The sequence below is a fragment of the Oryctolagus cuniculus genome, chromosome 21, assembly GCF_051225735.1.
Source record: "Oryctolagus cuniculus isolate XC-2025 breed Fujian yellow rabbit chromosome 21, ASM5122573v1, whole genome shotgun sequence".
Classification (NCBI taxonomy): domain Eukaryota; kingdom Metazoa; phylum Chordata; class Mammalia; order Lagomorpha; family Leporidae; genus Oryctolagus; species Oryctolagus cuniculus.
Window position 1 is genome coordinate 13,125,810 of NC_142887.1, and position 24,278 is coordinate 13,150,087.

At 49.9% G+C, this 24,278-nt stretch overlaps 2 protein-coding genes across 4 annotated transcripts in view; one reads left to right on the plus strand and one right to left on the minus strand.

Annotated features, from left to right (window-relative positions):
• BRAP (BRCA1 associated protein) overlaps positions 1-18,015 on the minus strand; it is a 37,500-nt gene extending 19,485 nt beyond the window's left edge. The window contains exons 1-6 of the mRNA XM_002719751.6: positions 17,735-18,015; positions 15,698-15,859; positions 13,789-13,975; positions 12,455-12,644; positions 4,434-4,547; positions 1,496-1,644 (exon numbers count right to left, since the gene is read on the minus strand). Of these exons, the coding sequence (XP_002719797.1) occupies positions 1,496-1,644; positions 4,434-4,547; positions 12,455-12,644; positions 13,789-13,975; positions 15,698-15,859; positions 17,735-17,816 (884 nt within the window). The 5' untranslated portion in view covers positions 17,817-18,015. The remainder of the gene's footprint in view (positions 1-1,495; positions 1,645-4,433; positions 4,548-12,454; positions 12,645-13,788; positions 13,976-15,697; positions 15,860-17,734) is intronic.
• The window catches only part of ACAD10 (acyl-CoA dehydrogenase family member 10), a 48,409-nt gene continuing 41,138 nt past the window's right edge, over positions 17,008-24,278 (plus strand). The window contains exons 1-3 of one of the 3 annotated variants that reach the window (XM_051826813.3): positions 18,069-18,190; positions 20,453-20,578; positions 21,722-21,921. In XM_051826813.3, coding sequence (XP_051682773.3) covers positions 20,529-20,578; positions 21,722-21,921 — 250 coding nt within the window. In that variant the 5' untranslated portion in view covers positions 18,069-18,190; positions 20,453-20,528. Of the gene's footprint in view, positions 17,175-18,050; positions 18,191-20,452; positions 20,579-21,721; positions 21,922-24,278 lie in introns of those variants that run through there. The other 2 variants (XM_051826814.3, XM_051826816.3) reach the window with 2 other exon arrangements.

The window sequence follows — 24,278 nt, forward strand, 5'->3', positions numbered from 1 at the left end:
CCTGGCTGTGTCAGACCCCAGCTGCACATCGCTCTTTCTTAACACTGATTAAGCCTGTGATTTCACATTTACATTGTGTGACTATGTGATTCTCAGCCATTCTGTGTATCGGGGAATTCCTGAGGCCAGCACCTGGGATATCTTTCTAACTCCCACAGTGCAGCTTGCCAAGGGAGCAGCTACTCTTGATCTAGGAAAACAACTTAAAAATGCACCGTTGCCATCTCAGTTCTTTGTCTACAGCAACGCTGCCAACTACTAAGGCCTCTTGCACAACGGGAATCAGGACACTATAGCTGTGTGCCTCATACTTGGCGGCTGCTATTCCTACCGGACACTGAACCTTCAACAGCTTGAGAAAGCTCAAATGCTGGGGCCCGTGTTGTGGCATAGTAGGTTAAGCTGCCACCTGTGAACCCAGCAAAGAATATGGGTGTCAGTTTGTATCCTGACTGCTCCACTTCTGATCCAGCTCCCTGCTAGAGGACTGGGAAAAGCAGAGGAGGATGGCCCAGGTGTTTAGGCCCCTGCCACAGACATAGAAGAATTGGGTGAAGCTCCTGGCTTTGGCCTGGTGAAACACTGGCCATTGCAGCCTTCTGGAGAGTAAACCAGCTGATGGAAGCACTCTTTTTCTAACTCCAACTTTCAAAATAAATAAGTAAATCTTAAAACAAACAAAAAAACCCTGAAATGTTAGGCCATGGAGCCTGGTTGATAAGAATGCAGAAGTGAAGGGCAGACACCAAGTACAAGTGATAGCGACTTTATATCTAGGTTTCATTTTGGCCTAGACCTGAGCTATGCTTAGTTTTTCTTCTTCTTCTTCTTCTTCCATTCTCTGGCTCTTGGAAGGAAAGGACAACTCATGGTGCTTTGGGAAATTCTGCGAGGATTCAGGATCCGCGTTCTACAAATGATTTGTTCTAAGAATGCAGCTTCTCGCTGGCACCATGGCTCACTAGGCTAATCCTCCGCCTGAGGCGCCGGCACACCAGGTTCTAGTCCCGGTTGGGGCGCCGGATTCTGTCCCAGTTGTCCCTCTTCCAGGCCAGCTCTCTGCTGTGGCCAGGGAGTACAGTGGAGGATGGCCCAAGTGCTTGGGCCCTGCACCCCATGGGAGACCAGGAGAAGCACCTGGCTCCTGCCATCGGATCAACATGGTGCGCCAGCCGTGGCAGCCATTGGAGGGTGAACCAACGGCCAAAAAAAAAAAAAAAAAAAAAAAAAAAAAAAGGAAGACCTTTCTCTCTGTCTCTCTCTCTCACTGTCCACTCTGCCTCTCAAAAAAAAAAAAAAAAGAATGCAGCTTCTCACATGAACTGAGAAAGAGGAAAGGGAGAACTGGAAGGAGCATCCTGTGGCCTCCTAACTATCGTAGGGCCAGATTTCAAAAGCCAAATACTTGGAGTGATTCATTTTTGGTGGTAGCTATTTTAAACCTGGGAAAGGCCAGCATGGGTGCTGACACGGAGGGGGCAGCGCCTGCACTCACGTCGTGTCGTCCCAGCGCTGCAGACACTGGCTGTGGAAGCTGTGGTTACACAACGTGGTGAGGATGCCATTCACAGACTCGTCCATGCGCTCCAGACACACTGTGCACTTGGGGAGCTCAGTCAGGTCCATCACCGGGAGGCTGGCGCCCTGCAGGGAGACATCTCACGTGAGCCTCACTCTTCACTCATCAGTAGTTTGTTTTGTCCTTAACAATTGTTTTCCTGTTGCTTTTTGACTCCTGGCAGGATTTTCTCCACATCATTGCTCTATGCAAGTAACTGGTAAGATTTTCATTCTTCCCAGCACTGTGCTAGGGACTGGGAATACAATGCTGAACAAAGCGGGCAAGGATCCCTGCTCTCCCCGCTGACATTCGACGACGGGAGATGCTGCAAAGCCTTAAGGGTCTTCACAACGCGCACTATGTATAAACGACACAGTTCAAAGATGTTACGAACCAAACAAATCATTTAATTCCACTTTTCCATGAACTCTGAGATACTCTCGCATAAATCTAAAATGATACCAGACCCCCAGCCCTCACCATAAACATCTTTGATTCTAAAAGAACCCAAAGTACTAAAAGAAGAATAGCAACAGAGCTGAATGATTTTCCACACAGTAAATTAAAATGTAACACATCAACAACACTGGTTTTACTTATCCATTAATTAAACATAGAGATAAAATTAATCTAAATAAAAGTACAGGAAAGTACAACATTGTGAAATAGAAGCCTGCAGTCTAGGGGTCAGGAAAGTGCCCCGAGACAGCGACGTCTGACTTGAGCCCTGCAAGCCAGAGGTGAGCAGGAACTACCCAGGCGAAGGTGGGGAAGCACACCTAGAGGGACCCGGGGGAAAACATGGTCTTTCACAGGCCCCGAAGAGCCGACACTGAAAGGAAACCTCTCCGAAGTTATTCCTTGGGGCTGGCACTGTAGCCTAGCAGGTTAAGCTGCTGCCCTCAGCGCCAGCATCCCATATGGGTATTGGTTCGATTCTCCACTGCTCTCCACTTCTGATCCAGCTCCCTGCTAATGTGCCTGGGAAAGAAAAGGAAAATGGCCCAAGTGCTTGGGCCCCTGCACCCATGTGGGGGACCCAGAAGAGCTCCTGGCTTCAGCCTGGCCCAGCTCCAGCTGTTGGCCACCATTTGGGCAGTGAACCAGTGGATGGAAGATCTCTCTTTCAAATAAAGTAAAAAAAATTTTTAAGATTTATTTTTTATTTGAAAAGCAGAGTTACAGAGAGGCAGAGGCAGAGAAAGAGGTCTTCCATCCACTGGTTCACTCCCCAGATGGCCACAATGGTCGTAGCTGCGCTGATCCGAAGCCAGGAGCTTCTTCCGGGTCTGCCATGTGGGTGCAGGGGCCCAAAGACTTGCGCCATCTTCTACTGCTTTCCCAGGCCATAGCAGAGAGCTAGATCGGAAGTGGAGCAGCTGGGACTCAAATGGGCACCCATATGGGATGCTGGCAATGCGGGCAGTGGCTTTACCCACAATGGCACAGCACCAGCCCCAATAAATAAATCTTTAAAAAAAATTATTCCTCATTTAGAGGAAAGTACAACACCTAGCACAGGGAAGCCATCTTTAGTACTTATTAAATTTTATTTCCCTCAATTTAGTGACTAAACGAGCATATTAGAACTTTTTTCTTTTTTTTTTTTTTAAGATATTTATTTATTTGAGACATAGAGTTACAGAGAGAGAGACTGAGTGAGTGAGAGAGACAGAGAGAAAGGTCTTCCTTCCGTTGGTTCACTCCCCAAATGGCCGCAATGGCCGGAGCTGCAACAATCTGAAGCCAGGAGCCAGAAGCTTCTTCTGGGTCTCCCACGTGGGTGCAGGGGCCCAAGGACTTGAGCCACCTTCCACTGCTTTCCCAGACCTCAGCAGAGAGCTGGATTGGAAGAGGAGCAGCCGGGACTAGAACTGGCATCCATATGAGATGCTGGCCACAGGCGGAGGATTAACCTACTGTACCACAGCGCAGGCCCCTAGATCTTATTTCCATCAAGGTGATCTCAAGATAGAAAGATCTTTATGTCTACTTAAATATCACAGAACTGAATTTTGTACTTTATAAAATGATTCAAGTAAGCACTTATTGTAGCAGAGATTCCTAAAGAGGCCACGAGATCACAGCAGTTACAAAACTGCTATCAAAACAGAATCAAGGAGCCAGCGCTGTGGTACAGCGGGTAAAGCCGCCACCTGAGATGCCAGCATCCCATGTGGGCAGCGGTCCAGGACCTGGCTGCTGCACTTCCGATCCAGCTCTCTGTTAATGCGCCAGGGAAAGCAATGGAGGATGGCTCAAGTGCTTGGGCCCTGCACCCATGTGGGAGACCCAGAAGAAGCTTCTGACTCCTGGCTTAGACCTGGCCCAAACATTGTGGCCGTTTGGGAAGTGAACCAGTGGATGGAAGATCTCTCTGTCTCCTCCTCTTTTTTTTTCTAACTCTTTCAAATAAACAAATCTTTCAAAAAAAATTGAGAAGGAGATTAAAGGCTAATATTTAAAACAAAACCATTTATTTCTGGCTCTAGGCTATGCTCTATTGACCTGTAATATTTCCTTTGTAAACATTTAATTTCAACAAAGCAGGCATCTTTTTCCCTATTTTTTTTTTCAATTTCAAAAAAACAGTATAAAATTTACATAAAACTCTCCATTTTAAAGTATGCAAGTCAGGGGCTGCCAGCACATCCCCAAGGTGTACGACCATTACTGCTATCTCATTCTAAAACATTTCTATCAAAAAGAAACCCCACAACTGTTACAGTCACTCCCCAATCCTCTCTCCCTCCAGCCCCTGGCAACCACTAATCTATTTTCTGCCTCTATGGATTGCCTATTCTGGACACTTCTAAAGATATCTGAACAGTAATTTTTATGTCAATCGAGTAAGAGGGCCGTTCACACTTACATCTTCCGATTTCAGCACTTCCGCCCTCTCCACGTACACCAGCTGGCAAACGTCGTCTTCTATGGAGTTGAACTGGCGGCCGTTGCAGGCCATATAAAAACTATCTGCGTCAGTCTAGGTAGACCAAAGGGGAAAAGGAAATAAATCAGATACCCTGAAAATCTGCTTTATACTGAAGATGCATGGCTTCAATTATTCTCATCAACTTTTTAAATGTATGCTTAGAAAAAAAACCAGCTGCCAGAAGTAACATCTGCGGAAGCGGGCTGGCAGGCTAATCAAACTCAAGCGGTCAGTATTCTAGATCCCAACAACTTTCCTGGGTCATGTGAGGGTTTACACTCGAACCGGCAGAAAGAACTGAAATGCAGCAAGTTGACAGCTAGTTCAGTTTGAATATTCAATGAGCAATAGTCAACACTTCCCATAATAACAATTTTTATCCCTCTAGTCATCACTTTTGTAGTAGCTGAAAATAAACATTCATTTTTGCAAAGCGTGAATCTAAATCATAACTGACAACTGAGTGCTTTTTTAAACAAGTATTAGCATTTATGCTAAAAAACACAAGATCAGTGGAACTGGTGTAAGAATGAAACCAGGCCGGTGCCACGGCTCACTAGGCTAATCCTCCCCCTTGCGGCGCCGGATTCTGTCCCGGTTGACCCTCTTCCAGGCCAGCTCTCTGCTGTGGCCCGGGAGTGCAGTGGAGGATGGCCCAAGTGCTTGGGCCCTGCACCCCATGGGAGACCAGGAGAAGTACCTGGCTCCTGCCATCAGATCAGTGCGGCGCGCCGGCCGCAGCGCGCCAGCTGCGGCGGCCATTGGAGGGTGAACCAACGGCAAAGGAAGACCTTTCTCTCTATCTCTCTCTCTCACTGTCCACTCTGTCAAAAAAAAAAAAAAAAAGAAAGAACAAAACCAGCTCCAATCAAATGATACTAACATGATAAAGATCCCATCAGGAATGTCTAACACCATAACCAAAAACTCTTGGTCCAGGTCAAGATGAACCATCCTTTAAAATACAAGCAATAGGGGCCAGAGCTGTGGCGCAGTGGGTCATGCCCTGGCCTGAAGCTCTGGCATCCCATATGGGCACCGGTTCTAGTCCCTGCTGCTCCTCTTTCAGTCCAGCTCTCTGCTATGGCCTGAGATAGCAGTAGAAGATGGTCCAAGTCCCTGGGCCCCTGCACCCATGTGGAAGACCCGGAAGAAGCTCCTGGCTTCGAATTGGCGCAGCTCCAGCCGTTGCAGCCACCTGGGGAGTGAACCAGAGGATGGACGACCTTTCTGTCTCTGCCTCTCACTGTAACTCTTTCAAATAAATAAAATAAATCTTTAAAAAAAATACAATCAATAGCTGAAGGCTGAGTAGTTAAGCTACCAGTCGGAATACTGCACATCAGAGTACCTATGTTCAAGTCCTGGCTCCATTCCCAATTCCAGTCTTTCGCTGTTGCAAACCAAATGGCGGCAGTGACGGCTCAAGTAGGTGGGTCCCTGTTACCCACGTGGGAGACCTGGATCGAGGTCCTGGCTCGGGAGGAGCAGACAGTAATGGGCTGTCTCTCAATGTTTTGTTTTTGTTTTAAATACTACTAGTGTCATTCCCTTACATGGGAAACAGATTAAGGAGAAACAGCCCCTTCAGGTAAAGCTGCAAAGGCACACACACTTTTGCACGTATGGACACAGGTAAATCAACCTTCTCAGCTAGCCTTAGTTAAAAGCAGCAAACTGAAGATTTCAGCAGCCAATCTTCTGCGGCAGCTGGGAGGCCGAGGCTTGTCTGGATTCCCCTCCCACGCGGGCCTTAGCCCAAACACAGGAAGCTGTGTGTTCTGGCACTGCTACCACAGACTAGCTGCTTGTGGGGAGATTCTGCTGAAGAAAGTGCCACACTGTCAACCTCCAGCAAGACTCAAGGCTGTACCAGGCAAAAAGCAGCCTTGCCTGACTTCCGTCACAGGCTTCCGAATCTCAAAGCCACCATAAGCCTTGCAAATAACTTTAAATTCCACTCCTATGATGTGATTAGATCAGCCATTCTTGATTATGTATGCCTTCTTAATATGATCAAGCGAGCCAAGCAGCTGAGGAGGGATGATCATTTCTGAATGCAGTTTTATTGGGGGAGGGGGGCCTAGGTCTGTGTGAGGGTTTCCTTCAGGAAACAATCTCTGTACTGGGTACAGTGCATTTAAACTTCAAAACATTTTAAAGCCAGTTCTTGGATAATAAATCTATTTAGGAGCCAGCGCTGTGGTGCAGTGGGTTAAAGCCCCAGCCTGCAGTGCCAGCATCTCATATGGGCGCCAGTTTGAATCCCAGCTGCTCCTCTTCTGATCCAGCTATATGCTATGGCTTGGGAAAGCAGTGGAAGATGGCCCAAGTCCTTGTGGCCCTGCACCCACGTGGGGGACCCGGAAGAAGCTCCTGGCTTCGGATCAGTTCAGCTCTGGCCACTGCGGCCAATTGGGGAATGAGCCAACGGAATGTAAGACCTCTCTTTCTCTGGCTCAACCTTTCTGTAACTCTTTCAAATGAATAAAATAAATCTTTTAAAAAATATTTAATGCTAGGGATTTAAAATGGCTTCCCCCATTCTCCAGGAGCAGTGACCTTTTCTTGACATGCTTCTTTTTTTTTTTTTTTTTTTTTTTTTTGACAGGCAGAGTTAGTGAGAGAGACAGAGAGAAAGGTCTTCCTTCCGTTGGTTCACCCCCCAAATTGCCGCCACGCTGCGCCGATCCAAAGCCAGGAGTCAGGTGCTTCCTCCTAGTCTCCCATGGGGTGCAGGGCCCAAGCACTTGGGCCATCCTCCACTGCCTTCCCACAGCAGAGAGCTGGCCTGGAAGAGGAGCAACCGGGACAGAATCTGGCGCCCCAACCGGGACTAGAACCCGGGGTGCTGGTGCCGCAGGTGGAGGATTAGCCTAGTGAGCCGCAGCGCCAGATGCTTCTTGATGAGCGAGCACACAGATTCACTGAAGAACTGACGGCCTGGGAGGCAAGTTTGGCTCTGCTCTCAGGGCCTCAAGCACCCCCAGGATCTGGAAGGGCTGCCCAGGAAAGGCAGACCTCTGGATCCGGAGCTGCAGACGTGCTAAGCTCCCAGCGGAAGGGACCAGGCACGCCACACCAAACCAGCTGTCCCCTTCCTGGAGAGTGGCTGCTCTGTACTGAAGAAACGTGCTTTCTGGAAGGAGGTATCTATGAAGCAATGAGGCTTCTTATACTGCATGACGGTCTTCTGGTCAGCATCAGGAACGCAGCCTCACTTGCTGGAGCATTTACTGAGCACTTTGGACATGCTAGGCAGTGTGCCGTGTACTAGGAAGAGAGCAGGGACCAAAATGGACAAAACACCATCTGCATACAGGAAATCAATGCCTGAAGCAAACCACAAAGCACACAGAAGAACCTTTTTAAAATATCCGCATTGTATGGGGCCAGAAATATAAGGAAATCCAGCTTTTGTGTTTTCCAACCCGTTGTTTTTATTCCCATCTGAGGATGAACCCAGAAAAGTCAAATCCATCATGATCAGAGCCCCTTCACTGCCACAGTGACCAACTATGCTCCTTCTCGTGGGAGGGTCTCTGAGGCCATCCGAAGTGTGCAAGTAAAGATGAGCCAACGCACTCCACCGAGACGTTATCTGTCCTTCTTTGTCCCCAAGAACAACAAAATCGCACACATTCCTGCTTTCACATGTCCTGATGAATTACAGATTCCTGGTCCGAAGCCTACAGCTGCTAAAGGTCACACCGCAAGTTTGTAAACACATCTCTGCATAAGACCTCCAACTTCAGCAGAAATTTAAAAGATTATAAAAGACATAAAGCTTATGAGTTCTTTTAAAAAATCCTCTGTTGAGAAAAAGAAAGGAGTAAGGATGCAACTAGCCGCTTAAGCTATAAGGTCAAGCCGCCTGGGCTTGAATCTGACATTCAGCTATTCAACTCTGGGCAAGTAACTTACCAGGATCTGCTTCTCAACTCTAAAATATGAAAACAACAATACCCTGGGGCCGCTGCTGTGGTGCAGCGGGTTAACGCCCTGGCCTGAAGCGATGGCATCCCACATGGGCGCCAGTTTGAGACCCGGCTGCTCCTTTTCCAATCCAGCTCTCTGCTGTGGCCTGGGAAAGCAGTGGAAGATGGCTCAAGTCCTTAGGCCCCTGCACCTTCATGGGAGACCCAGAAGAAGCTCCTGGCTCCTGGCTTCGGATCGGCACAGCTCCAGCCATTACGGCCAACTGGGGAGTGAACCAGCAGATAGAAGACCTCCCTCTCTCCCTCCCTCCCTCCCTCTCTGTGTAACTCTTTCAAATAAATAAATAAATCTTAAAAAAAAAAGAAAGAAAGAAAGAAAATAACAACACCTCCCTTGTGGCATTGTTGAGAGAATTCAAAAAGTAATGCATATAGAACCCTTTGCGGGACCAGCACTGTGGCACAGCAGGAAAAGCTGCAGCCTTCAGTGCTGGCATCCCATATGGCCGCCAGTTTGAGTCCCAGCTACTCCATTTCTGATTCAGCTCTCTTCTATGGCCTGGGAAAGCAGCAGCAGATGGCCCAAGTCCTTGGGGCCCTGCACCCACATGGGGGACCCAGAAGAAGCTTGTGGCTCTTGGCTCCTGAATGGCCTAGCTGTGGCTGTGGTGGTCATTTGGGGAGTGAACCAGCAATTGGAAGGCCTCTCTCTCTGCCTCTCTGTAACTCTGCCTTTCAAATAAATAAATCTTAAAAAAAAAAAAAAAAAAAAAAAAAAAGGACCATGCTTAAAAAATATTTTTGTACAGTCTGGTATCTAGAAGTGCTCGGAGTTGGTAGCTATATTACCAACAGAGTCTATTATTCTCAGGAGAGTCCAATATAATTGAACAAGGCCAAATCAATCCAAGAGGGTGTTAATATGTCCTGGAAAATCCTTGATAGGATCAGCATTGACAGGATACAGATCAGACCCTAGAATCCAAGATCAGCAACAAATACTACAATTTGTGAGAACAAGGTCAAGGGTTTACTGCAAGGGGAATCCTGTTCACAGCCTCAGGGTAAGAAGAAACTCCCTCCACCTGAGCAGCCTGACTTGATCAAAAGACGAAAGTGGGGAAGACGCTGCAGGTAGATCAAGAAAACCCACTTAGCACTGACAGAAAATCCCCACAGTATTCTCTGCTGTTAGGAAGGACGGCCCTTGCTGGACGTGCTGTGAGTCTCTCAGACGTGCTGTGGCGTTATCACACTGCAGACTAGCTGGAAGGCCGCACGTTCTTAGTTTTTTCCAGTCTACTTCTGTGACTTCCCCTTTGTGCTACTTGCTGCTCACTCTCGTTAAGCAGAAATACGACCAAATATCGCTAGAACAGAATGCTTGCAGTTACTCTCCATTCCCACAGCCCCACCCCAATCCTACTAGGAGTGTGTCCTAGGGATTACAAGTGAGGGCACGATACTGGCTTATTCATTTCTAGCCATGTAACCAAGGACAAATCATTAACCTCCCTCTACTGTCAGTTACCTCAACTGGGAAACAAGTGTCCATCTATGTGAAAGGGCTGCAGGGGCTGAAATGAGGTAACTGCACAGTGAGCACTCAGCACAGTAAGCGGTTCAGAAGCAGCCAAGTGACATCATTATTAGTCATGTGCTACCAGACTAAAATGGGTTAAGGCACCACATTCCCATTGTCTGCATTGACCTTGGAAGGCCACTGGCAGTCAGTGGAAGGGTCAGGTGTCTTTCTGGTCTTACTGTCAATTCACAAAGAGAAAAGAACAGGAGAGCTGAACCCATGCGGGGTCCTGTCAAGGTGAAAGGGCTGGATGACCTCCGGTGCAGAGAGCTCCACACTCGAGGGGCCACAGCACGAGTGCGAACACTCTAACAACACAGCTCTCAATTCTCTTTATCTCCTCCACATGGCCACTGAACGCTGTCACTGGCTTCAGCTCTGGAGCTCTGTAAGGAGGAAGGAGATGGCAAATGCATCTATCACAGCCTCCCTTTCACCCACAAATCTTTTTTTTTGTTTGTTTGTTTTTGTTGTTGTTGTTGTTGTTTTTGACAGGCAGAGTGGACAGTGAGAGAGAGAGACAGAGAGAAAGGTCTTCCTTTTGCCGTTGGTTCACCCTCCAATGGCCGCCACGGCTGGTGTGCTGCGGCCGGCGCACCGCGCTGATCCGATGGCAGGAGCCAGATGCTTCTCCTGGTCTCCCATGGGGTGCAGGGCCCAAGCACTTGGGCCATCCTCCACTGCACTCCCGGGCCTCAGCAGAGAGCTGGCCTGGAAGAGGAGCAACCGGGACAGAATCCGGTGCCCCGACCGGGACTAGAACCTGGTGTGCCGGCGCCGCAAGGCAGAGGATTAGCCTAGTGAGCCGCGGTGCCGGCTTTCACCCACAAATCTTTGTGACCAGTAAGAGGGCCAACGGTTAATGATCTCACAGGCACACCCATCTCTTCGCGAATCAGCAAGTCGGAACTGTCTAACTAGGGCAAATTCAGGAAGGCTATTTATCAGTGAGGTGAGGCAGAAGTTAACTTCTGACAAAGCTGCATGTTAAAACCTAAAGAAATTATAGTTGACAAATACAACAGGTTATTAAAACACACACAAGGGATCAAACTTATGGATAAGGTGGCTTTGTAATAGCATGAGTAACACCTAAAGCTTGCCTCATGTTTATATTCATAGGGAAATATGCATACTCAAAAAATGAGTATGCAAAGCCACGAGAATACCCTTCTAGCATCTGTAGGACAGAGGCACATGCAAAGAGCTGTGAATGCCACAGGTGATACAGGTGGAGGGCAAAACTTCCCTACATCAAAAAGTACTTGCTATAACACAGAGGCACTTTAAAAACGGCAAAGATCACTATTCCTTCCGTGTTTCTGCCTCTCTGCTGCCATGATTTCCAGTCAGAACTCTAAAAGCATCTTTAATATTTAAAGAATGTCACAAAATTCCTCGTCACCAAAGCTTAATTTAAAAAAAAAAGTCACTATTTTTCTAAAATTTGCCAAAAAGAACCTTTCCAAGAAAAATGAAAGAAACAGGTTAAGGTAAGATGATGTCAACTCAAAAAAATTTGGGAACTACTGCTTTTCTGGATTAAAAAAAATCACTAGATTTTATGTCCAATCTGACATATAAAAAAAACTCAGGTATTGGGCAGGTATTTGATACAGTGGTTAAGATGCCACTTGGCTCACCCACATCCTACACTGGCGTACCTTGGTTTAAGTTCCAGCTCCATTTCCAATTCCAGCTTCCTAACACACACCCCGCGGGAGGTCCCTGCTACCTACATGGGAAGCTAGATGGCCTTCTGGGCTCCTGGCCTGGCCCACCTCCAGTTGTTGCAGGCATATGGGAAGTGAATCAGCAGGCTGAAGATCTCTAACTCCCTACCTTTCAAATAAAAATAAAATAATAATTCCTAAAAAAAAAACTATGGGTATGGGAACCGGTACTGTGGCGCAGCAGGTTAAACCACCACCTGTAGCACCGGCATCCCATATGGGCGCTGGCTCCAGTCCTGGCTGCTCCACTTCCGATCCAGCTCCCTGCTGATGAGCTTGGGAAAGCAGTGGGAAAAGGCCCACATGCTTGGGCCCCTGCAACTCACATGGAGACAAGGATGGGGCTCGTGGTTTCTGGCTTTGGCCTGGCTTAGTCCAGGTCAATGTGGCATCTGGAGTGAATTAGTGGATGGAAGACACCTCTCTCTCCAAATTGCGCGCTCGCTCGCTCTCGCTCTCTCTCTCTCTATATATATATAAACTTTGCCTTTCAGATAAAATAAATCTTTGAAAAAAGAAAATTAAGTTTATATTTTAAAAGAATTTAGGGGTATGGATTACACCTGTATTCCTGCTGATGAACTCATATACATCTAGAGCTATCTCTAGTAGAAATATATTCACACCAAGAACCTTAAGTGCAAGACATCATAAATCACACACAGATAGCCGTGGTAGAGATTTTAGTATCTTAACCTTTACCTGTGCACTAAACTTTATCAGCACCATGTACTGATTTGGAGTAGAGTCTCTGATGATTTTCATTTGTTCAATTACTTCATTAAAGGGGGCGACAAACTTCATGAGGTCATGGCTGGTCATCGTAGCAGGGACTGTGAGAATACACAGCATGGCACTGCGCCTCACGTCTTCTTTCAAGGAGGTCATCTTGCTAACGAGACAACAATGAGACAGTCTTGAACAGAGGGGCATGGTTAGTTCAGACAACACGAATCAGACAACCTTTATGTCTAGGAAAATAGGAAAAAATAAAACATAATATTTCACAAATTAATTTAAATGGCTTGTCGCTTCATTTGAAAATACACACTAAATGGGTAAACACAAAACTCCTTAAATGTAGCTGCAATGGGTTTAAGGCAAGTTTTAGAATGATCTAAAGTTATACACACCTCCTTCCCCCTCCCCCACTGGAATTTTTAATCTTTGGTTAAAGGCTTGTTATGGTTATAATCTGCATTACACAAATTCTTAGTTTCCATTCATTCTTAAATAATAATCTGCTACTGGGTAACCTAGAAAAAGCATGACTCTAGCTTGGAACTCTCTCAAAGGGTGTAGAAGGTAAAAGTTCTGAAGAGCGCAAATGTAAGAAAGAACCCTAAACCATGAGGATGTGACGGGAGATTACACGAGGCGTTGCTGGGTTGGAAAGCCAGAATGGGGGGGGGGGGGGGGACGACCACAGTGCAATTTGCTTTTGATATGTTGCAAATTCACTTGGCAGCCATGATCCAAAAAGGCGACCCGAGTACCCACTGCTTTCCCAGGAGGGAACTCCGTTTCCCAGCAGACAAGTTAGGACAGGAACAGTCCTCAAGACCCCAGCCACAGTACCGGGCGGCTGATGGCCCAGCTTGTGGACTACCTAGCCAAGCCTTCCTTTTGAGCCTGCCGCAAGCTTTTGTTTGGATCACACCAAGAGGTAAAAAGAAATGATAAAACCGTCACCAAGCACGTGACTTCTCAGCAGTCTATTTAGCAGAAATTCCATGGGGATAAGAGACTACAGTGACGCTGCGGGCCACCTGCTCTTATTTCAAACCCTCCCTCCTTTTAGTTCCCCGATTACCCTCCATGCCTACCTGGAAGGCAGTATTTACCCAGCTGTTTTCCTAAGTGCACCCACCCAATCTACAAGATCAACCAAATGTAAAACATCTAAGAATTCTCTAACACAAAATACATGATGGTCTCATTGTTCTGTAGCTTAAAATATCCATTTCCCCTCTGTGCAAGTCTTCTCAAGCCCAACACACAAGGTGACCACCCAACGTGAAAAAGTGCTCTCTTACTTTGTCTTGTAGAGATGCATGATACCATGGACTATTTCTACTGAAGGGTTTCCGCTGAAGAACGATATCTGGTCTGGAAGCTGTTTGGATGGGGAGTCAGGAGCGGCATTCATGCAGTCTTTGCTTTTCTGGGCAGAGGGAGACGCTTCTGCAGACTTCCTTTGTTCCACGGCATCCTTGGGTTCACCTTTCACAAATCACAAGTGGGCACATTATAAATGAACAGGAAATACGGTGAAGTATTCTAACTACATTCACTACATTCAAATCTCACAAAGGATAAACTTTTAAAAGAAATAGTAATGTATTGCATTAAGACCTATATTCGTGGGGCTGGCGCTGTGGCGTAGTGGGTAAAGCCGCTGCCTGCAGTGCCGGCATCCTATATGGGCACCAGTTCAAGTCCCAGCTGTTCCACTTCTCATCCAGCTCTCTGCCATGGCCTGGGAAGGCAGCACGAGATGGCCCAAGTCCTTGGGCCTCTGTACCCACATGGGAGACCTGGAAGAAGCTCTTGGCTCCTGGCTTAGGATCAGCTCAGCTCTGGTTGTTGCGATCATTTGGGGAGTGAGCCAGCAGATGGAAGACTCTCTCTCTCTGCCTCTCTGTAACTCTGCCTTTCAAATAATAAATTAAAAAATCTTAAAAAAAAAAAAAAAAAAAGAGAGAGAGAGAACTATATTCGCGGGCCTGGCACTGTGACATGGCAGGTAGTCACTTGCCTGCGATGTCAGCATCTCATATGGGCTCTGGTTCATGTCCCGGCTGCTCTACTTCCAACGCAGCTTCCTGCTAATGCACCTGAGAAAGTAGCAGAGCATGGCCCAAGTGTTTGGGCCCCTGCACCCAGATGGGAGACCCAGAGGAGGCTCCTGGCTCTGGCTTGGCCAGGCCCAGCCCAGGTCATTGTGGCCATTTGGGGAGTAAACCAGCACGTGGAATATCTATCTTTCCCCTCGGCCCCATAACTCTGCTTTTCAAATAAAGTAAACAAACCTTTAAAAAAACAAAAACAAAAAACTATATTTGTTGGGGGGAGAGGGGCAGCATTTTAGCAAAGCTGGTTAAACTGCCACTTGTGACAGCAGAATCCCATATCAAAGTGATGGTTTGAGTCCTGGCTGCTCTGATTCCAATCCAGCTTCCTGCTAATATGCCTGAGAATGCAGAGGAAGATAGCCCAAGTGCTTGGGCCCCTGCCACCCACATCGGAGACCAGGATGGAGTTATTACCTGCTGGCTGCAGCCTGGCCCAGCCCCAGCTTTTGTGGCTATATGGGGAGTGAACCAGCAGATGGAGGATCTCTGTCTCTTCCTCTTTCTCTGACTCCTTGCTTTTCGAATAAATAAATAAATCATTAACCACAACAACAAAAGAACTGTATTTGCAGACCAGCCAATTTTGGGGCATTTTCATTTTAAAGCTCTCTTTGCCCTATAAAAATCTCATTAACACTCAGAAACTCCAAGCTGGCTCATACCTTCGGCTACACCACAACACAAGCAGGTATCTTCCATCGCCCGCTCTAAGCAGGACAAACACCCTGTGTATTAAGTCTGAAAGCCAAACGTCCGGGACGGGACCACCTCCACGCTGCAGGTGCAGGTGCAGTACCCACACTCACGGCCCTGCCGGCACGAGCTGGCCGCAGCACAACAGGCCTTTCTGGATGCACGTCCACCCTGACTCGGGCGTAAGCAGCCCTCCCCCACTGAAACGAGCTGTCAACCCAACTCGTGACGGGTAACTGGGAGACACAGCTGGAGATGCTGAAATGGGGCCTAATGACCTCACGGAAAGCACGCTTGGATCTGATGGGCACGGGCTCATCAGACATGTCCAGAACGGTCAAGCAGGGTTCCTCAGACATGCACCGGAAAGCCACGCCCAGGGCTGCAGAGGGCGTACCTGGGTTGGACTTCATGGTTTCAATGATTACATCCGTCATTTCCCGACGGCCGAGATGCTGATGGATGACTGCAGCTTTCTCCCCGGGTGACTTTCCTTCTAAGCAGGCCACTGCGGAAGCTAGTGTCTTCTTTTTGATCTCCTCCTCAGACATTTCCCCAGCTGAAGAACACATGAATGATTAATACCTGAAAATAAAACAGGCCCTCTCCATTCCCAACGTGCCCGTCCAGAGACAGCGCCTCTCTCTCCCCTGAAGTGCCTTTGCACACGCAGCTCTCTCAGCTCTGGGACTCCTGCAGTACCCAGCTCGATAAATTCAGACACGCAGGGCTGCTCCACGTGACAGCAGGCAATTTAAAGCCAATCAACATGCCCAGGAGCCCTGGAGAAGGTTCAACAGTGAACGCCCGCTTTAGTAACACCTGCTGGCATGAAGCAACACTGATGAACACCTTCTCGGTGTGGAGCCCGAAATGAAGGAGTCAAATCCATTCACAGGCAGAATTCCAAACGCCTGTAGGAAACATCCGGCGCTACCCTCACGTCACGCCGTGGAAATCTGTAATTATTGTCTTAAATCAAGCAAGAACATCAAAAGGGACAGGGAGTTTGCAGGTTCACGTGGCGCATCCCTGACATACGCTTGTCGGAGCAGGCACCCGGCTTGTTCTGCCCACCACGGCACTCCCAGCCAGCACTGATACCACCACAGAGCCCAAAGCACAGCCGACGCTCTCTAAAAATCTGCTAAATACATGATTCCAGGACCGGCCCACGGCCGCTAAGTGACTAAGGCCAATGTAGCTGACTTTCAGAACTTAGAGGCCACTTGGGTCTTTCAGAGTGCTCATTGTTAGCTTTACTGGAATAGCTGTTTCTGGCCTTTTGCCCCCCCCCCCCCCCACGAGACAGAAAGGCGCCAGGACGGACCTCAACAGACAGGTTACTTCACTAAAGCAAAAGGGGGGGGTGACAGCCCGTGCCTACCCAGACAGGTTAAAGAGGGAATCTGCCCCTGCTGGGGGGGGGGGGGGAGGTAGAAGGCAGCTGGTGGGAGAGCAGGGGCTCTCTGAACCCGGGGGGAACTTTCCTCTTACTGTGTCACAAGCTGTCCCGTGCAGCTTTCCTGTTTTGCAAGGGCTCTAGAAGGGCCTGGTCAGGCACCAAGGGTCTCAACAAAAGGGCGGGGACATGTCCTTTACTCCTAACCTTGAATTCAGTCACATTCAATGTTTAATTTGTAGCTCCAGGGTTCATGTACGCAGGGAAGAGATGTATTTCAGAGGGGACAGAACAGCGGGTAGGGCGTGGAAGTTCCAGCTTGCCAGGACAGAGGGCAGCGAAGCCGGGGAACTGTCCAGGGACAAGCCCTACCTGCCCCAGCCCCACCACAGTACTGCTGCCCCCACTGAACTGCTGGCATCGAGTCCACTAACAAGCGGAGGCCAGGTGTGAATTCTGCACGCAGCATCAGGTAAGGCCTGGAGGACCAGGGCACGGGGTCTCGGCTGCCTTCCCCACCGAGGAGGTGCCGGCTCTCAGGTCACCACTTACAGATAACCCCGGGCGGACCATTCAGTCACTGGGCCTCAGTAGGTAGGGCGCATGCCGCCGCCCGTGTTGCACGGTAATTAAAGACGATCACCACGCACGGTGGTTCTAGTGCGGGTACAGAGCCGGGATACACGGCAGGTGTCCACGTTTTGGTTCTTATTTCTAAGGTTACGGGGCATGTCCTTCCGAAGAGAATCAGTTTAAGTAACCCGGAGACCGCCGGCGTCACGGGGCCCCCGGAAAAGGGAGGCAAACGCGCACCCCGACTGCGAGGCAGGACGGGGACGGAGACGCGCGGGTGGAAGGAGAAGGCCCGGGCGAGGCACGGGACCGGACCGGACCGACGGACGGGGGACGCGACGGCCCCCAGGCTTCCGCCGGGGGAACAGCCCTCGCCGCCGCCAGTGCCCGGGCCGAGCTCCGGAAGGGCGAGCGCCCCAGGCCAGAGCCCAGGCAGGGCGGCGCGGCCGCGGGACTCACCGGCGGCGCTGAAGCCGAAGCCGGCGGGGACCGGCGAGTGTTCCGCGAGCTCGAGTCGGATGACAACCAGTGACACACTCATAGGGCAGGCGCTGGCCGGCGCGGGCCCCGGCGGGCTCAGGTGAGGCTGGGAAGCGAGCCGAGAGGCCGAGTGGCCCGGGGCCAGCAGCGCCGCCACCGCCTGAGCGCCGCCGCCGCCGCCGCCGCCTCGGCAGCAGCAGCTCCGCACGCAGCCCTCGCAGCCACAACAACCTCCACTTCCGCCTCCCGGCCGCCGTCGCCGACCTGCGGGGTCGCGCATGCGCGGAGGCGGGCGGGCGCGCATGCGCGGAGGCGGGCGGGCGCGCGCCGACGGGGCGGGGCGAGGCCGCGCGCCGGGAGACGGGGTCTGCGGGAGCCCCGGGAGCCCCGAGGCGGCTGCGGTGTGCGGCGCTGCGCTTCCCCTGCAGCTGAGCGGTGGGTTTGCGGGAGACCTGAGGTAGCCTCTGCTCAGCGCACCTCGGCCGATGGCGCGGGGCCCTCTGGTGTCCTGGGCTGTGCCAGGAAGGGTTGCTCTGTGTCCACTTGACCGATCGGCGCGGGAGCGCGATGGCGCGGTGGCAGTCCCTTAGGGCGATGGGCTGGTTAAGACCTCCCCATCCCGGCCCGTCGCTGCCCACAGCGAGGCACTGTTGGGGTGTATCGGTGAGAAAGTTAAATACGGTTCCCGCCCCCATGGAGTCGACCTTCGTCACCCGCTGCGCCGTCGTCACTATCCTCCCCGGGTGCTGGTGGAAGTGACATGGTGTCAGACTGGCTTTTTTTTTTTTTTTAAGATTTATTTATTTATTTGAAAGTCAGAGTTACACAGAGAGAGAAGGAGAGGCAGACAGAGAGAGGTCTTCCATCTGCTGGTTCACTCCCCAGTTGGCCGCATCAGCCAGAGGCCAAGAGCTTCTTCCAGGTCTCCCACGTGGGTGCAGGGGCCCAAGGACTTGGGCCATCTTCTACTGCTTTCCCAGGCCACGGCAGAGAGAGCTGGATCAGAAGTGGAGCAGCCGGTACTCGAACCGGCGCCCACATGGGATACGGGCACTGCAGGTGGCGGTTTTACCTGCGATGCCACAGTGCTGCCCCCAGACTGACTTTTTTTTTTTTTTGGACAGGCAGAGTTAGACAGTGAGAGAGAGGAGAGACAGAAAGGTCTTCCTTCCATTGGTTCACCCCCAAATGGCTGCTACGGCTGGCACGCTGCCCCGATCCAAAGCCAGGAGCCAGGTGCTTCTCCTGGTCTCCCATGGGGTGCAGGACCCAAGCACTTGGGCCATCCTCCACTGCACTTCCAGGCCACAGCAGAGAGCTGGCCTGGAAGAGGGGCAACCGGGACAGAATCCAGCACCCCAACCGGGACTAGTACCTGGTGCCCCAATTGGGACTAGAACCCGGGGTGCCGGCGCTGCAGGTGGAGGATTAGCCAAGTGAGCCGCGGCGCCGGCCTCCATGCATCTTTCCCTGCTCATCCTGGGCACCTGCTGCTTGTTCAAAAACTGCAGGCCTCCAGGGAATGCATGACTAATTTAGTCCTTGCCTTCCGGAGCCTACAGACATGGGAACAGTTTCTGAGTGATGCGGTAAGCACACTCCTGAAGGTCTGGAGAAACAGGGTGGAAAAACACACAGTGTGCCTGCGGAAGGAGAGCAAACCTCCGCGGGCGGCGGGTGGGGCTGGGCTGTAAGAGTGAGTGGGATTCACCAGGCAAGGAGAGATGTTCCCGCCCTTGAGCACACAGGCAAAGGCCTGGACGCGAGAGCAGGTGCAGCGTTTTTCTGCTCTTGAGCCTTGGGAAGTGGCCAGAACCGAGCCAGTGCCTGCAGTGGACGGTCTAAGCAAGCTGCCCACACGGCAGCAACAGCAGGTCGTGTCCCCGCAACCACTACACGTGCCCTGTCAGGCTCCAAGGACACTGATCGTCTCGTTGAGCCCTCATACAAAATGTGGTGATGCCTTTGTGAGCCTGTAGGTGATTTCCTTGTGTGTCATGTAAATGTCGGCCTTGGTGTGGGAACGAATATTAAGTAAACTGAAAATGCAAATCAACCTCCAAATTTTTACTTCAAAATTTACTCCCCAATTCAGCAAATTTCCAATGACCTCAGAGGCACATTCCATTATTATTATTTTTTTTTTAAGATTTATTTCTTTATTTGAAAGTCAGAATTACACAGAGAGGAAAGGCAGAGAAAGAGAGAGAGAGGTCTTCCATCCACTGGTTCACTCTCTAGATGGCCACAATGGCTGGTACTGTACCGATCCGAAGCCAGAAGCTAGGAGCTTCTTCCAGGTCTCCCATGCGGGTGCAGGGGCCCAAACACTTGGGCCATCTTCCACTGCTATCCCAGGCCATAGCAGAGAGCTGGATCGGAATTGGAGCAATCAGGTCTCGAACCTCACCCATATGGATGCCGGCGCTTCAGGCCAGGGCATTAACCTGTTGCACCACAGCACCGGCCCCCACATTCCATATTTTCAAGACTTTCTTTCTTTAGACGCCTGTCTAGTTTGCTGTCTTCACAGTAGATCTGAAGTGACGCCCATAACGTCATAGGCTGTCTTGCCAACCTGATTTGGTCTGTCTTGATCCTCAGAAAGCTTTTTAACTATAGAAATCACATTTAAAAGCTTAAAGATTTTCATGTGAAAAATAGAATCTGCTTTAGTTATTTCATTTTTTTCCCTAGCGCTTTTAATTTTAAACCTATAGGGAAGTTGAAAACAGTACAGTGATTTGACACCTTTCACCCAGGCTGACAATGAATGTGTTCCCATATTTGGATTGTCACTGTACACAGCGTCTACATGTATATGTATGTATGCCTGTCTATACACATGTAAATAGAATATGCTCGCGGATGTCTATTTTTTTTTTCTTGGACATTTTGAAAGTTTAGTAAAGGGGTAATGGACAGCCAGGTTAAGGAGCTGAGAGTTTACCGTGAGGGCACTGGCAACCATTAGTTTTAAATGGGGTTAGGATACAGTTACATTTGTGGGGAATTCTTTTTTTTTTTTTTTCCCCATTTTATTTGAAAGGCAGAGAGAGAGAGAGAGATCATCTGTATCCTGGCTGACTTCCCCAAACACCGTCAGCAGCTGGGGCTGGACCAGGTCACAGCTAGGAGCCCAGAATTTAATCTGGGTTTCTCTCCATGGGGGAAGGGACTCAAGTACTTGAACCATCACCTGCTGCCTCCTAGGGTGCATTTTTTTTTTTTTTTAAGATTTATTTATTTGAAAGGCAGAGTCACAGAGAGGCAAAGGCAGAGAGAGAGAGATCTTCCAATTGCTGGTTTACTTCCCAAATTGCCACAACAGCCAGAGCTGGGCCTATCCAAAGCCAGGAGCCAGGGACTTCTTCTGGGTCTCCCACGCGGATACAGGGTCCCAAGCACTTGGGCCATCTTCTACTGCTTTCTCAGGACATAGCAGAAAGCTGGATCGGAAGTGGAGCAGCTGGGACTAGAACCAGTGCCCATATGGGATACTGGTGCTGCAGGCAGCAGCTTTACCTGCTACAGCACCGGCCCCCCAGGGTGCATATTAAGGAAGGAACCTGTTATCAGAAATGGAGCTGGGAGTCCAACCAGGCACTCCAGTGTGGCTGCAGGCATCCCAAGCATGTCGTAACCACTGTGCCCAGTACCTGCCCCAGATCTGCACTTGTGAAAGAGGACGGTGGCCAACGAGGGGAGGTTTCCAAAGAGACAAGAGACTGCTTGGCTCTGTGGGGGGATGATGGCAGTGGGAATGGAGAGAGGCACGCGGAGATTTCCAGGAGGAAGAATTGACAGCACAGCGCAGCCGGAGGCGGGGCAGCTGGGCTGAGATGATGAAAGTCGCGGTGCATCCCAGCTGTGTAGCTCTAGCAGTCAGGGAGGGAGAGATGCTGAGGTCAGCTGGAGAGACACACAGGTCAGACGGACTGTGACCCGTGCCTTCTTCCTGCACAGCCTCAGCCTCACCATGTGCACGTGGAGGCTTCTGCAGTTCCCGCTCCGCCGCTGGGCTTGGGGGGCAGCCTTCCTGAACCGCATCCAGTGCGCGCACCGGGGAGCCCGGCGATGGACACATTCCAGAGGGAGCGCCTACAAAGTGGTGATTTTTGACATGGGCGGAGTTCTCATTCCTTCGCCAGGGGCAGTGGCTGCAGGTGAGCTCTGCGTCCTGTTTACTTTTTGGGTCTTGGGGATGGGAGGCGGGGGAGAGAGTGGGGAGTGGTTTAAAAAGTTAGAGAAGCTGGGACTGGCACTGTGGTGTAGTAGGCTAAGCGACCGCCTGCAGCACTGGCATCCCATGTGGGCGCTGGTTCACGTCCCAGCTGTACCTCTTCCAATCCAGCTCTCTACTTATGGCCTGGGAAAGCAGTGGAAGATGGCCCAAATGCTTGGGCCCTTGCACCTACATGGGAGACCTAGAAGAAGCTCCTGGATCCTGGCTTCAGATCGGCCCAGTTTCAGCCATTGTGGCCATTTAGGGAGTGAACCAGTTGGTGGAAGACCTTTCTCTCTGTCTCTGCTGGTTTATTCCTCAGATGGCCAAAACAGCCAGGGCTGAGCCAGGCTGAAGTCAGGAGCCAGGAGCTTCTTCTGGGTCTCCCACGTGGGTAGCAAGGGCCCATAGCACTTGGACCATCATCTGTTGCTTTTCCCAAGCCATTAGCAGGGAGCTGGGTTGGAAGTGGGGCGGTTGGGACACAAACTGGTACCCACATGGGATGCCGGTGTCACAGGCAGCAGCTTAACCTGCTACCCCATGAACCAGCATCTTAATTGTTAGGCCAAATGCTCATGCCAAGTTTTCAGTTTTAAAAATTATGATTTATTTATTTGTAGGATTTATTTGAAAGCCAGAGAGACAGTGAGAAAGAAAGACACAGGCAGACAGCGATCTCCCGTCTGCTGATTCATCCCCAGCTGCCCACAATGGCCCGAGCTGGGCCAGGTTGAAGCCAGGAGCCAGAAACTCCGTTTAGGTCTGCCACATGGGCAGCAAGGATTCAAGCACTTAAACCTTCATCTGCTGCCTCCCGGGGCGCACATTGGCAGGAAGGTAGAATGGAGAGCGGAGCCAGGACCCACACCCAGGCACTCCGGTCTGGGATGGGACGTGGGCGTCCCAAGAGGTGGCTTAACCAGCTGTGCCGCAGCGCCCACCCCCAGCTCTTGTATGCATTTCACGGTCTAGTCCTTTTATTACAAGCAGTGCTGCACAAAGAGCCTTGTACCTAATCTTTGCTTACTTTCTATCTGTGAAAAGAATTCCTGGAAGTGAAATTACTGCACCAAATACATATGCATCTAAGATTTTGACGGAAGGTGCCAAATTGCTCTCCGTAGAGGTAGTGATAGTTCAGGCTGCTGTCAGCAGTGGATGGGAGTGCCAGTTTCTTCCATGCTCGCCAACTCAGGGACTGTCGAAAAGGCTACACATGTTAGATTAGCTCCAAAATTAAAGAAGTTTTTTTTTTATTGAGTTTTAATCTATTTATTCTAAAGTCAGAAATAGAAAGAGATTTCCATCTCCTGGTTCACTCCTCAATGCCCACAACAGCTGGGTCTGAGCCAGGCCAAAGCCAGGAGCCAGGAATTCCATCCAGGTCTCCTACACGGTGGCAAGGACCCAAGCACTTGAGCTGTCATCTGCTGCCTCCTGGGGTGTACTATCAGCAGGAAGTTGGATCAGGAGCTGAGTAGCCAGGTCTTCAACTAGGCACTGGATATCAGGTGCAGGCATCCTGAGTGGTATCTTAACCACTGTGCCAGTGCCCACCCGTGGAGTGAGTTTTAAATGTCTTTCTAGTCTCAATGACCATGCACTGGGTTATTGTTGTTGTTTAAGATTTTAGTTATTTATTTGAGAGGTAGAGTTACAGTCAAAGAGAGGCAGAGACAAAGGTCTTCCTTCCATTGGTTCACTCCCCAAATAGTCGCAATGGCCAGAGTTGCGCCAATCCAAAGCCAGGAGCCAGGTGCTTTTTCCCAGTCTCCCATGCAAGTGCAGGGGCCCAAGGACCTGGGCCATCCTTCACTGCTTTCCCAGGCCACAGCAGAGAGCTGGATTGAAAGAGAAGCAGCTGGGACTAGAACCAGCGCCCATATGGGATGCCGGCGCCTCAGGCAGAGGATTAACCTACTGAGCCACAGTGCTGACCTCAATGCACTAGGTTGTTAACCTTGGTTATTTCTGAGGAGTGGGATTGCTTGTCATTTTACATTCTTTGAAATATTTTCAATGCACAGGCACCACTTTATCAGAAAAACAACAAAAATATTTTCATGTCAAAATAAAAGACGTGTAAAATGCACAAGTAGTATATCTTAGGTAAATTGTATAATTATGAGTGCTCTGTATATATGTTATATAATACATATGTGTGTGCATATATGTGTACGCATATGCAGGCGTGTGTGTGTGTGTGTGTGTGTGTGTTGTCCCCAGCAGTTGTATTACAGAAAGAAAAACAACCTTGTACAGGAAAAATACAACGCTGTTCAGATGCTCCAAGTG